The sequence below is a fragment of the Lipomyces doorenjongii genome, assembly GCF_038497915.1.
Source record: "Lipomyces doorenjongii strain NRRL Y-27504 unplaced genomic scaffold V1508scaffold_73, whole genome shotgun sequence".
Classification (NCBI taxonomy): domain Eukaryota; kingdom Fungi; phylum Ascomycota; class Lipomycetes; order Lipomycetales; family Lipomycetaceae; genus Lipomyces; species Lipomyces doorenjongii.
Window position 1 is genome coordinate 18,130 of NW_027118140.1, and position 13,991 is coordinate 32,120.

General features: G+C 47.4%; 5 protein-coding genes across 5 annotated transcripts; all 5 read left to right on the forward strand.

Moving 5' to 3' along the window:
- Positions 1-797: 797 nt before the first annotated feature.
- Positions 798-1,408, forward strand: V1508DRAFT_424790 (uncharacterized protein; the record flags this gene model as incomplete). The annotated part of the gene is made up of 4 exons (XM_066941341.1): positions 798-995; positions 1,031-1,270; positions 1,293-1,338; positions 1,372-1,408. Coding segments are annotated over exons 1-4 (385 nt in total), but the record flags the coding sequence as incomplete, so codon positions are not given.
- Positions 1,409-4,000: 2,592 nt separating this feature from the next.
- V1508DRAFT_424797 (Metallo-dependent phosphatase-like protein) lies at positions 4,001-6,214 on the forward strand. The gene is made up of 4 exons (XM_066941342.1): positions 4,001-4,885; positions 4,933-5,097; positions 5,152-5,242; positions 5,311-6,214. Exons 1-4 carry the CDS (start codon positions 4,348-4,350, stop codon positions 5,954-5,956), a joined length of 1,440 nt encoding a protein of 479 aa, XP_066793392.1. The 5' UTR covers positions 4,001-4,347; the 3' UTR covers positions 5,957-6,214.
- Positions 6,215-7,125: 911 nt separating this feature from the next.
- V1508DRAFT_399857 (uncharacterized protein) lies at positions 7,126-7,606 on the forward strand (the record flags this gene model as incomplete). Its single annotated transcript, XM_066938287.1, has 2 exons — positions 7,126-7,186; positions 7,239-7,606. 2 exons carry the CDS (start codon positions 7,126-7,128, stop codon positions 7,604-7,606), a joined length of 429 nt encoding a protein of 142 aa, XP_066793393.1.
- A 2,248-nt stretch (positions 7,607-9,854) lies between these two features.
- V1508DRAFT_360006 (uncharacterized protein) lies at positions 9,855-10,625 on the forward strand (the record flags this gene model as incomplete). The annotated part of the gene is made up of 1 exon (XM_066937129.1): positions 9,855-10,625. A coding segment is annotated over one exon (771 nt), but the record flags the coding sequence as incomplete, so codon positions are not given.
- Positions 10,626-10,786: 161 nt separating this feature from the next.
- On the forward strand, positions 10,787-13,707 carry V1508DRAFT_406327 (P-loop containing nucleoside triphosphate hydrolase protein; the record flags this gene model as incomplete). Its single annotated transcript, XM_066938769.1, has 8 exons — positions 10,787-11,001; positions 11,127-11,162; positions 11,210-11,628; positions 11,974-12,005; positions 12,035-12,554; positions 12,626-12,694; positions 12,776-12,802; positions 12,890-13,707. 8 exons carry the CDS (start codon positions 10,787-10,789, stop codon positions 13,705-13,707), a joined length of 2,136 nt encoding a protein of 711 aa, XP_066793395.1.
- Positions 13,708-13,991: the final 284 nt, after the last annotated feature.

Below are 13,991 nucleotides of genomic sequence, written 5' to 3' on the forward strand. Positions count from 1 at the left end.
CTTCCCGCCCACGCGCGACTAAATAAATTTTCAATAATCCTGTAGGAAACAGAGGGCCTCTTAAGGATCGGCACGGATGCACGGATAACGGATATATCCACGGATAATTACGGATACGGATAGACATTAGGCGGATACGGAAAGGGATAAAGCAATCTTATTAGTCATATCCGTGGATATTATCCACGGATATCTACGGATAAGACACATAAATAAAGTTATCTTGCAAATTATTATCGAGAGAGGTATTAAATTTTTCTGCTGTGTCGGGAAATATTGCCATAAAGAGCAACCAGGTTTACGGAGTAGATTTTCGAAGAGCGTCGTAATCGTCCAGCATTCGCAGCGCAGCTTCTGAGCCGCAGTATCGACTGACCGGATCCGGCGATGTGATTTATCGGTGGCTGATTAATATTCGCGCCAAGTCACCTATCGCTGTGGTCCCAAAGTGGATCTTGCATATGTATTACTTTATGTTCTGTTCTTTGCGCGGTTTTTGCCATTATCGACTGCCCATATCCGGAGATGTGGTCTCGGAAGTGGATTCTATTGGCTCTTCTATTGGTCCCAACAGTGGATCTTGCATATGTATTCCCTTCAAGACTTTATGCGATGTAAAACCACTTCCTTCCACAATATAGTGAATGAGAAGTCTAATATATATAAGACGCCGAGACGGCCCACAAACTGAGATGGATCAAGGTCTTTAATTTGACAGTGATAAAGCAAAGCTATTGGATCATTGTCGTTTCCCAAAGTAACATGGACTCCAGTTATCAATATGAGAATACACAACACGCCCGCCTAGAGCGAAGCGTCTTGATTATCATGCGCTGAATACCGGCACTGATAGTGAAGGCGACTCTGACGAAGGTCCACGATCCCGTTCTCGTCGCCGCCTTGCGGCGAGTCAGACAAGTACAGCATTTTCAGATGACATTATATCCCCTTTTGAATCTGCTTCCCAAGTTCTCGCAAGCGATGCTGACAGCCATGTGTCCCTTTCGCCAGTCATTCGAAGAAAACCTAGGCCGCCAAAGTCATGGGCTTGGGAGCACTTCCACACTACCAGGCTCGAAACCACATATATCCACAAGGCAACTAACAAGAGTCGCTCGGACATGCTGATTGTGTGCACTCGCTGTTCGTGGTCTACTACGGAGGCTGTTCTTCAAGGGTCATCAGGAAATCTGAGCACACATCTCTCATCAAGGCACGGGATACTGAAGAACCCTGGCACGCCTGCTCCTAGAACTTCAAGCGATATCACGTCCATTTTTCAGCAAACCTAGTAGGTCAGTTCAAGAGCGACTAGAGGAAAACATATTGCATTGGATAGTTGAAGAATCAGAACCTTTTACGGCAGTGGAGGCTCAAACATTTCAACGAATATTCCATGATCTGCCAGGTATCGAATTACCCATCAAATCCGCGAGCACGGTAAAGCGCCGCCTCGTCGCAAGGTTCGAAGAGAGTCGAGAAAATCTTAAGCGTGAATTAGATGCGACCTGTATCACCATCGGGTTGTCGGTGGACGTATGGACCAGCAAAAATCATCTCGCCATACTTGGTGTCGTGGGTCATTGGCTGACACCAGAATTCGTTTATAATGAACGTGTTCTGGAATTCCAAGAGCTAGAGGCGACTCATATGTCGCCGACCTCCTGGAGGAGCTTGACCTCGACCGCAAACTGTTAAAAATAACAGGAGACAACGCGTCAAACAAAGAGGCTATGATTTCCGAATTATATGCAAACCTGTTAACAAAATTCGACACTGCTGAGAATCCATTTGGCAATAACGAGCGACCGGTAATGCGGTTCGAGGGACTGTCGAGCTACATTAGATGCATCGTACATGTACTAAATTTGATAGTAGGCGACATCCTGAGCGCGTTGAAGACAGGAGATATCCAAAACGCGAATCGGGCCCGCGATGATCTCAGTGCCAATAAGGACCTTGATCCTGACCTGTCTCCTTTGGCTAGATTGCGCATAATTGTCCTTTGGATAGACCGAAGTCCGCAACGACGTAACCGATGGAAGAAGCTATGCAGGCTGGACGAGCTTCCTGAGAAAATTATTCAATACGCATACGGTGGAATTCAACATATCAGATGTTGAAAGAAAGTCTTGAATTATACAAACAGATTGAGCGCTTCATGGTGGTTGAACCCTTGGGTCTGCCTTCGTTCACAGTGAAAGATTGGAATCAACTTCGCCAATTAAGGAATATACTCGCCAAATTTGACGAATTTACCCATTTGGCTCGAAGGCTAACCCTCAGCTGAGTTTATCGATAGCCTTGTACTACGAGTTAGAAGAGCTCTTTCAAGATGCGAAGACAATGATGGACTGTTCAAAGATACTGACCCTGCGTTGGTAAAAGCTGTTGAAGCCGGATTAAAAAAGTACAGCCGCAATCAAGGCATGTGTCCGACATCGATCGGTACTTTGACGATGCTGTTATTAGCGTCGGAAACGCTGATGGTAACGAAGACTGGCTGTTTGAATGGTGGAACACTCACAAAGGGGAATATCCCCAAATGGCGCGAGCTGCTCGCGATTTCCTCCCCCTCCCTGCTTCTGAAGTTGCCTGTGAGCGGTTGTTTAGCCAGGGGAGAGACTTGCTTGGATTGCGCAGGCCTAGGATGGATGGGGAGACTATGAGGCTACTGGCTCTTTTAAAGAGTTCATATAGGTCGCAATAAAATCCATTTGCATTTCTGCGTTTCCTTGTCTTAATATTGTTAATAATTCCTTAAAATATTCATGCTCTAATTATTAGTTATTGATATATTGTTTATTTTCTAAGTATATTTTTATTTTATTTCGTATTTCTTAATTATAAATCTGATAATAAATTTTAGTTCTTATGATCCAGGCAGTCGATCAGAGTAAAAATAGAATCGGGCACGAAATGCGGAAACCCTAACAATAATAACAGGGTTATATATGCTGAATATAAACTGATCCATTACGTATATTAGACCAGCTCATCTGCAGAGCGAGGTGAGCCGCGTTCATATGTACGGATCGCCGGACCGATCTTAATGATTATACGACAGTCTTATTGACTCATAAGCTCAAGAAAGCGTTTTTAGCCCAGTTGAACGGTATATTCATGTTAGTGACGGTTGCAATATCCTTGATTCATTCTTTGTCATTCGTAAGCGAATATCCGTGGATCGGGTTCATCCATTTACACGGCGGACAACTCCGACAGTAACGATTTTCTTTCAGCGTCAAGGTCCGTGACAAACTAGAATACGCTCGTTTGAACTACCGTCTACCGATGTCAAAAACTTCCCATGCCGAGTTGTGTGCCGTGGGGCGAACTGGTGTCATCTACCAGAGGTGTATTCTAAGCAGATATAGCGAACACGTCCTACAACCCAACGCCCCATATTTGCGGTACTGCTTAGAGAACGAACACTGCCGGACGACGTCTGCTCGCTGACAGAGACACCTTCAAATTCGTCAACAACTGAGAAACGTAATTCGCGGTTTTCGGATACTAGCTTCCGTTCAATGATGTGCTAACGATTTCAGTAGCTCGGCGTTCCATTGCCGTCTTGAGTTCTCCAGGCGCTTTCGGGCACTTGGCTTAATGAACCTCGTGCGGTCATCCGTTGACCAGGTGTTCTTGCAGAATTTGCATTCGAAGAATGCCTTTCCGTCGTCATTCTTGATTGAAATGTAGCGAACACTTCGTCTTTCCTGATTGATACCAAATTTGTTACCGCTGAGCAGAGAGATTGAGTATCTGCCGTTATTGCAAATTAAACAATAGAAAATTTATCATTATTCCTAATAAAACTTAACTACATTTAAACTTTCAATGGATTTTGCATTTTTGCATACGCAAAATTCGCAAATTTTGCGCAAAATTTGGCAGAAAAAAAAGAATGAAATTTAATTTTGCAGCAAAATGCCCGTCCCTACTGACGTGGGAGTGCTTGCATCTGTCATGGCATACACGTGGAAACGCACCTGGACATGGTTGGTCTCCGATGCCCCACCACATGGATAAGCGATCTAACTTGCGTAAGCTTAGCTTCTCACCTGAAAGGCATCTTGGACACATGCATCAGGGTCTGGGCGTAAAGGGACGGGACCATCCCGTCAGGAACATCCAATAAGAAACGCTCAGTATGAGCATCCCTTCCTTTATTTTGAGTCTATGCATATCAAAGCCAACTTTCATGAGCGAACATGAGGGACGAGAGCTTGGGATGGCTGGACTCATTCGACTCCTGGCTGGGGAGTGGGTGGTGAGTTCAAATAAACGCTCCCGTCCTGTTTCGATTCATTCCTCCTTCTCATTTTCACTCATCTACGCCATCCAATGTTTTTTCCTCTGAGAGTTGTCGCCGTGGTAGCATTCACCGCTGCCGCTCTGGCTGCCCCAAAGGCCAACCCAGACTGGTGCAATGAGGATACTGCACCCTTCCAGATTCGCCTGGCCTATGCCGGTGATAGCGGCATGGCTGTCAGCTGGAACACGAAGCAGAAGTTGGCCAATCCTACTGTTTACTTCAGTAGAAATGGAATTCTTAACCGCTTCGCCCGATCTGACATCTCCGCCACCTATCCAACCTCTTCTACCTACAACAACCACGTTGTCATCACCGGCCTTAAGTCTGACACCACCTATTACTATATGCCCGAATGCGGTAATCAGACTTATACCTTCAAAACTGCGCGTCGCGCTGGCAGTAGTACCGAGTTTAGCTTCGCCATGGTAGGCGATATGGGCACCTTTGGCCCCGACGGTCTGAGCACTACGGTCGGCAAGGGCGCAAGCAACCCCCTTAAGCCTGGCGAGAAGACCACCATCGAGTCTCTGATGACACTCAAGGACAGCTATGACTTCGTCTGGCACGGTCCATTGCCCATCTTTAAATCGTTTTCATAAGCTAATTTTTCATAGTTGGTGACATTGCCTACGCCGATGCCTGGCTTAAGGAGGAGAAGGCGGGATACATTAGCCCAGTTAACAAAACTGATGGCGGCGCCGAATATGATAAAATTCTCAACGAGTTCTACGGCCAAGTTGCCCAAATATCCAGCATTCGTCCCTATATGGTTGGCCCTGGTTAGTTCCTAATTTCTCCAGCGCTTACTGAGTATTGACTAACATTTATCCAAGGAAACCACGAGGCAAATTGCGACAACGGAAGTGAGCTGGATATTTGCTTGCCTGGGCAGTTGAATTTTACGGGTTATCGTGCCCATTGGAAGTACGTATATGCAGGCGGCATTGCCCACTCCCTCGGTAGATTCGTGTTGAATGCTTACTTATGTCCAGCATGCCATCTGCTGAGTCCGGCGGAGTCGAGAATTTTTGGTATTCCTGGGACCACGGATCGGTGCACTTCATCCAATTCAACACCGAAACTGACTTCCCAAATGCGCCTGATGAGCCGGGTGGAGAGGGAGGCGAAGATGCTGGCCCGTTCGCTCCTAGCGGTAGCCAACTCGCTTGGTTGAAGAAGGATCTTGCCTCTGTGGACCGCAAGAAGACTCCCTGGGTTATTGCTTCCGGTCATCGTCCCTGGTACGTCAGCACGACTGAGTGCCTCGAGTGCCAGGCCGCATTCGAGCCATTTCTCCTCCAGTACGGTGTCGACCTCGTCCTTCACGGCCACAAGCACTTCTACGAACGTCATGCTGCTGTCGATAACGGTACGGCTCAAGAGATTGATGCTAACCCAACTGCTCCATGGTACATTGTGAATGGTGCTGCTGGTCACTATGACGGCCTCGACACTCCTTCTTTGCCCTATGTCCCCACCTCTCGCAAGGTTATCAGCGTATATGGATGGAGTTTGTTCACTGTTCATAACTGCACGCACTTGAGCACCCAGTTCATTGCTAGCGGTAATAGCTCCATCCTTGATACAGCAACCCTTATCAAGGATCGTACCTGCTACCGCCAGGGTGATTTCAAGTAAAGGATAGCATCAAGGAATTGGCTAAGCCAATGGAGCATCTGTAAGAACTCGGGGAACGTTCGAGTCCGATACTAACAAACTTATGAGGTGGCAAAGATCAGATAGTTTAGAATCTATTATTCGAGTACAACAAAGGAGTTGCAGCACCAGCTTATATGAATGTCAGAGCGGAAGTTTAGACCTCCATGGTCAACTAACTAAACGAAACAAGGAACGTAATTTCATATAGGATGCTGAAATAGAAGCATAATTAAACAGTCAAAATAGAACTGGCGGAGTCAGAGCCTTGACGTCCCCGGGCCCTTTTCAGAGTACGTTTTAGAGGGACGCTCGCGGGCTTCGTGCAGCGAATGCTGGGTGACAAAGATGTAAGGAAACTAAAGGGCTTACGGCACTCGCGCCCGAAACCGTAACATTATTTGCGGCTCTGCCACATCCCTGTGATACACGTGGGCTTATCCGATTGTGCACTGACGTGCAATAACCAGCAGTTAAATGATACTAAGCTAAATATGGTTAGCTCAAGCCTCTAATTGCCTGCGCCAGAATGCGACCCGAAAGCTCGTTTTATGGCATATTCACCCTAGCCATGCAAAGTAGGGCAGTCCCGCACAGTATAGTTGGTGGGTGCGAGGGCTCATTCGCCCAACTTCTCCCACACATATGTTGCATGCGCGAGCCTCGTGTAGAAGCCGACGGGGCGACGACGCTATTGAAAAAATTCCAGGGAAACGAATTGACATTAAATATTATGAAGTGGATCAATTGACTTTGAAATCCTCCTTTCGGGCTTGGACCGATTGGAAGGCCAACTTAGAGCGTGTTTGGGCAGGAGCCCCTTGGAAGTACCAACGCGACAACTTTAAAATTATTAAGTCTGTCTCGAAATGGACAAGGCCTGTAGGGCCCGTTGGAATGGTTATGTCCGAATTAACCCGGATAAAGAAGAAGACTACGCACACTTTTTAGGCTGGACACGCACACTCGTCCGCCATAATGTCAGCTTCGAAACTACCGTCTACGTGGAATACGAAAAGGCGACTCAACGAAACAATCAAAGTCCTGTAGACTTCGATGCTTATTTGAGTTCGATTGAAAGGGAATTACCAGAAGTTCCTGATTCCGTTTAAGCCAACCGCTTTTATGCGAAACTTAACGAGGATGTCGTCATGCAAATCAAGATCTCAGGACTCCAAATACTGCCTAACACTCGCACCGGAATGGTGGCCGGTATTTTCTTCCGATTCATTGTAAAGCAATATCAATTTGCTAACATTTATAGATTGCGCGTCGCTTGGCGGCATTGGATTCAGCTTCAATCCTGAGTGGAACGTACTTACGTGCAACTATTGCCGCCATATTGTGGACAAGTCCATGCTCAAGCAGCACCTCACCATGGTTCACAAATTGACTATTCAAGACGAGGGAGCAATGTGGCAGACTATTCGATCACACAGGATCAGGGCCCACCTTGTGGTTGTATGGGACGAGCGAACGGAACGGGAGCTGGATGACTACGAACACGCTGGAAGGACCGGATACCAGCCTCCCTTCCATAGCGCACCTTCATCTTCAAGTCCATATTTGAAAGGGACTTCACATCTTGGCCTAGTATATCGGCGTTCCATCGAGTCACCTCGTACTTGTTAGAAGGCTTCTGTGATGCCAACTGGGCTGGGCATCAGGATACAAAGAGATCCACCAGTGGCTATGTTTTTCAACTCAATTCAGGAACAGTCACCTGGCAATCGCAAAGACAGAAGCCTGTAGCTCTCTCTACCGCTGAAGCGGAGTATATGACGTTAAGTGGGGCAGCCAAGGAGGCAATCTACCTTCGTCATCTCTTACGGGAGTTGCGTTGTGCTCAAAACGAGCCAACCGTTATTTATGAGGATAATATGAGTTGTATTTCTATGGCAAATAACCCAACATTTCATGCAAGATCAAAACATATTGACATTCGTTATCATTTTGTCAGGGAACGTTTGGAAAGCAAGGAATTATTGTTGGTTTATGTTACGTACACGTGGATATTATGGAGACGCTTAGTGGTTATTTTAGTAGAAGCTTATTTTGGTTCTTTTGATGCGTTGTTGCGTTCAGGGGCAGACCCCCATTTTATAAAAGGTTCTTCTCTCCTCTCTGCTTGAGGGGGGGATATAGGCAATAATATATATGTCCGTTGTTGATAGTTTATAAGTCTACGGATGAAATGCTTGCAGATCTTTTCACCAAAGGACTACCTAGGGTCCGTTTTGAAGGTCTCAGACGTCATTTACAGATGACTCAGTGATGCTTTCACTGGCAGTGCAGCCTGAGGGGGAGTGTGAGAGATCGGTTTCTCAGAGGTAGATCAGTCTTCACTACCAGTGTGGTGGGTTCCTCTCTCGGTGTCTGTCCGAGATTCTGTGGTAGAGATCTCTCCGAGGTTTTTCTCCGCGGTCGATCCTTGAGTCAGGTGGTGGAGGGCTGCCCAACCTTCCTACATATGTAAAGTGAAGTTCAGGGGGCTGAACCAAGGCGCGAGGCGCGAATTTGTATAGTAATGAGCCGCACGGGCTAGGGTAAAAGTCGCGCCTCGGTCAGGGTGGCCGGTCAATGTACAAAACGGAGGCGCGAATTCTGAGTTTGCACTTCTGGCAAGTAGTCTGCACAGTTACTGCGGACACGTCTGTTAAAGCATTGCACAGTTACCCACACTTGTTCTGGGTGTATCTGACAAACACTCTGCACACTTATTTTTGCGCACATCCGCCAAAAAGCTTGCACACTTGTTCTGGACACTTGGAAGGCGCGAATTCTGAGTTTTCAATTCGCTGCAGGGCAAGGGTCAGAACTCTCCGGTATAGAGTTTTCACACTTGCGCCAGACAGGATCAGGAACCAGGGCAGCGTCCACATCTCGAAAAACTCGCCGCCGCTGATGGACCTATCTCAGTAAACCGCCAATCTCCACGACACTCATCGACTGCCGGACAGTGCTTCATTTGTTGACTTTGGACGTAGTAGACCCTGATCAAATGCTAATTATATGCCGTGCCAAGGTTATCCGTTCAAGCAGCACCGATGTAAAATAGTGATTACTGGCTGTTTGCCATTTTTGGGTTGATAACGCTGCTGAAAAAAATCCTGGAGTCCCCAGTCAAAGGGCTCGTCGTACAAAGCAAATCATGTCGCAAGGGTGTGAGTAGCGATGGCAAAGGGGGGATCTTCCATCGTCCTAATCAGGGTGCTGCTCTCCGGCGCCGCTCACCACTTGACATTCAAGCTATCTCCACTCTTTGAAGTATCGATTAACATCAATGCAAGATGTCGGCCGACGTGTTCGCTTTCGCCTGTGGGCACTGTGACCATGTTCCGTTCGAGAGCCCAGATAAACTTAACAAGCACATATCAAGCAGGCACCGACAAGCCAGCTCGTTCAACTACAATGGTGTCTCACATGTACTGATCGCGGCAGATGGAAAATACTTGTGCCCGAAATGTGGTGCCGCAATGGCAGGCGTCTACAATCTGAGACGTCACTTGGCTCGCGTGTGCGGACGGTCAGCGCACGCCTTCTCGACAGACCTGACGTTTCCTCTCGAATCCAATCAGAGATCGAAGATGCAGCAGCTCAACAAGACGCCGCCGTGGATTCAGTACGAATTAATAGTAGGTCCTGCTTAATCTATTTTCCCGCGAGTAGAGTATGCTAACGTATCCAGTTTGTTCACCGATCGATGATTTCCGGTTCGTGATTGAAAGTTCAGCATCTGGGCAAGTTCGTCAAGAGACCAGTCCAGCTGCTCCCGACGAAATCCCAGAGCGCGAAACGGTGACAACGGTTCTTAATCTCCAGGGTCTGAATTCCTACAACCTGTCACCCTTTCTGCTGGGAGCCGGATAAGCTAACCGTTATAGATCCCTGCACCCTCGACGACATTGGGTTCACGTACGAGAATACGTGGCAGGTCGCGATTTGTAATCAATGTCATTTTGTTGTCGATAGGGCAATGATTGTCGAGCACTTAAGGATCGTACATAGGCTCGACGTCCCGAACGCTAATGCTGTATTGCTAGTACTAAGTATGCACAGACTCAGACCGCATTTAGCCATTATATGGGATGACGCGATTGAGGATCAGCTCGATGAGTCTGATGATGAGGACCAAGGCACTCCGGGCTTTCATCCGCCGGCATTTCGACCAGGCTCTGCCCCGCTCCAGGGCATTCCAGTCCAGGACGGGTTTAAATGCCAACTCTGTGCGCAGAGGCTCCGTCAAGTTTGCGTAACTTCTAAGGAAGGCATGCGGACACATTACAGGAGGCATCATAAGGGTCAAGCGGTGGAGTACTACTCAGTTCAAGTACAAGCCCTGTATGGGCGTTCCAGAACTCAAGCCCAACTTTGCTTCGTTCAAGTGACACCGACTGACGCGGGCGACACGACGCCTCTTTCGACATTTGGGATTCCGGATGATATCCATTCAGTTCCAGGCCATAAGAGTACCGCAATGGAGAGAAAGGACCTCAACCAATTTGGAGTCAAGTTCCAAGGCTATACGTTACTCGACATTGTGGACTTGGGCGAGCTAGGTAAATCATTTACACAAAACACAGGACGACTCTTTCGAAATTCTCAAGGGCCTCTGCTTGCGGCTGTTGGAGGCGTCACGAGAGGACACTAGGGCTGGGTTCCAGCCTATGTTGGCGAAAGTGATGGTAGGCGAATCCGCCAAGTATGTTAACCTGACCGCCCGCGGATACCTCGCTAATTGGGTGGCACAGGGATTATTTCTACTTTGCAACAATCTGGGCTAAGGTACTCTGGCTTGCGTGGCTCGCGGTTATGGATATAGGAACACTCCATCGTCGCCTCGAGCTTACTGCAGAACAGACAGCTGGTGTCCACGATGTCATCTGCAGAGTTGAGGCATTGAAAGATTCGGGCAACATTGGTTCTGACCCAGACACCGCTGCTGTGGACAGTGTCACGTCGGTTTTGCGCCAACAGTTTGAAGTAGTGAACCGCCTGCTACCGTCTGGTGAAAGTGGAGTGTCACAGTACCTAGTACCTCGGGCCATTAACTTACTGTCATTCCGGCCAAACGGGTCTTTTGTAAGTTATACTTAAATCACTCACTTAACAGCAGCCATAAGGTATGCACGCAGAAGCACAATGTACCCAGAGTAGCTAAGTCCATCGACCCATCAATTGTCAACGAGTACGGATCCTTACAAGTTAGGTTTGCTTAGTCTAACTACAAAGTAGGGACGCAATTGATGAGGAGTGCCAGAGATTCCTTGTTCCGGGGAAGTCGACGTCCTTCTCGTACTGTGTACAGGTCCACGCGGCCTGTAATAAGTTCGGTCAAAAGCATACGGTGCCTACGATTACTTGGGCAACAGATGACTTCTCAGCGCTCAGGTTGCAGAATGGTTCAATCCTAACCATTACTGCTCTCAAACAGTTCATTTATGAGCAGTATACTATCGCCGAGGAGACAATTGGTGACCTTTGTCTCGGACTGCAGATGCCTGTGCATTTTGCCAGGGACCTAAAGGACGTTTGCAGTATAAATAAACCTGGGTATAGCTTTTTGACAGAGAGCTCGAATGACTTGCCGAGGCAATACCCGTGGGACAAAATGCTTAGCACTCCCAGCTTACGGTCACAATTTACTACTGCAGGTGAGATCTACACGCAACAAGAACAGACATATCTCAGGAATGCTACGCACTTGGAAGTTCTGTTTATCCTGATGCACGTTACGTATGGGTCCCCAGCGCGTATGACTGAAATCAACACCTGGAAACACGTCAACTCGGTTCATAACCCACGGAATGTCTATTGTCACTCGAGAGGCCTCATATTTCTCGGATTGTATAATAAGACGACGTCATTAACCGGGGTCGAGCGATTCATTGTGCATTTAGTCCCAGCCAGACTGGAGAAATTGTTTTTTGCTACCTTATCTACATAAGGCCATTCGAGAAGTAGGCTCTCTGGAATAGGTTCAAGCTAATCGCTAAGAGTTGGTGGATTACTGGCAGGTGCCCTCTACAAAGTGGCAAATCCTATTGCGAAGGATACCAGCAGTGCCTTTTCTCAGGAGTAAAGGGTAGGTTTGGGGCGGAGCGGCTAAGGAAGGTCATCGAGCACAGAACAGCGCAGTCTGCCGCGTTACACACGGCGTTGAACGCGCAAGGATTACGACAAGCGTTGATTGCGTTCTTGGACCAGTACGCTGGACTAGCCAAAGCTGTCGGGGTATTCGATGATGACTACGCTCAGGACGTCCAAAGTGGCCACTCGAGCCAGATGGCTGTGTCACACTACGCCATTAGTGACCAGATCTTGCCATCTACTAACAGGTATGATGTTCATGCCTTCATGTTGGTGAGCGAGGCATGGTTCCGCTTTCTAGGTGAGGATTCGCCAATGCAAGGTCTCAAGAGAAGCCTAGACACAGCACTGCCTTCACAAATTGGTCAATCTGTTGACCGTGATATTCCTGCCGTACGTGAAGTTGGCCCTAAAACAGTTGAGAAAACAATTGTTGTCAGAGAAGTCACAGAGATCTACCCTGAGGCGGTGGATGCGAAGTTGCTGCCCGGTACCCTATCAACTTTTCAGTTACTTTACGAATTACGGGGAGCAAAATCAACCTTCAGATCGCCTCTACAGGCCGTTCCATCCAGACGATAATCTCTAATCCTGGATATTCATACCTCGTGGTACTGCCGACTGGGGCGGGTAAGTCAGACATCATTTACCTGTCAGCCCTCTACGAATTTAGAAACAACAGGGTCACAGTTTTAGTTGTTCCCTTTGTAGCGCTTCGATACGACATAGTTGATAGAGGTGCGGCTCTCGGACTAAAGATAGTTCAATGGTCTCGGGACCTTGTCGCAAATGATGTTCTGGGAGCGCACACACTATTGGTGTCAGTCGAAAACTTAGATGGGGGCCATTTTAGACACATATTCTCAGAACTACTGTTCAAGAATGGTGGACATTCCCTAATAGCCAGGGTGATTTTCGACAAAGCCCATGCCATTCTTGGTCATTGGGACTTCAGGCCGAGTTTCCAGGCTATAGCACACATCACATGTTTCACTATTCCCATTGTACTGCTTAGCGCAACAGTTCCTCCAAATAGGCCCAACGATATCCGCAGAGTATACAGCCGTCTAGACCTGCGGGTAATTCGGGCACCAACAACAACACGTCCGAATATTGCGTACGAAGTACGCCAGGTACCAACCGATGCCTTACGTGATACACTACAACAGCTTATCGCAAGATTCTTTGACACCTGCCAAACAGCGGACAGGTCGTTGGTGTTCTGCATGTCGAAGGCAATGGTGAAGTCATTGTACGACGAATTTTCTGTGATGTACGAGAATATCTGCTTCTTTCATGGTGACCTCACTGTTGACGTTAAGGCTGACATCCTGAACAAATGGATGACGGGCACCTATAGGCTAGTGTTCACTACCAGTGGTTTTGGAGTAGGGATACATTATGACAACGTGCCAATGGTTATCCACTATGAAGGAATCTGGAGCTTGGTAGATTTTGTTCAAGAGTCAGGTAGGGCAGGAAGAAATAATAAGCCCGCAAAATCGATTGTTCTGCTGCGGAACAAGTGGCATCCAAATTATCAGAAGCTTTCTGATGGCGATGCGCAGGTAATTGATGACTTTATCAGCCCCAATGGCTTTTGTCGGAGGTATGATATTCCATTTGAATGGAAACTCTGCTAATCAATAAACTCTGCTAATCAATAACAAGATATATAATCGGTCAGTACATGGATATAGTTGGGTTCACTTGCATGACACATGTCTCAAACGTACAACTCTGTGATATTTGCACTGCAACTCAGGCAATCCTTACTCAATCACAAAAGCTACAAGGTCAGACACAGCAGCTCAAGTCATTTCAACTTCCGGAGGGGCCTACACCAGTAGCTAATCGATCTAAGCCTGATGCGACCGGCATGATGAAGGAGGGTATTAAAACTGCATTTAGTTGTATAATGACAGAG

Bases quoted from the DNA above. Each gene is read 5' to 3' on its own strand.
- V1508DRAFT_424797 (XM_066941342.1), top strand. From the start codon at position 4,348: ATGTTTTTTCCTCTGAGAGTTGTCGCCGTGGTAGCATTCACCGCTGCC. The intron at 5,098-5,151 runs GTTAGTTCCTAA...CATTTATCCAAG, and splicing joins TCCCTATATGGTTGGCCCTG to GAAACCACGAGGCAAATTGC. The intron at 5,243-5,310 runs GTACGTATATGC...ACTTATGTCCAG, and splicing joins GGTTATCGTGCCCATTGGAA to CATGCCATCTGCTGAGTCCG.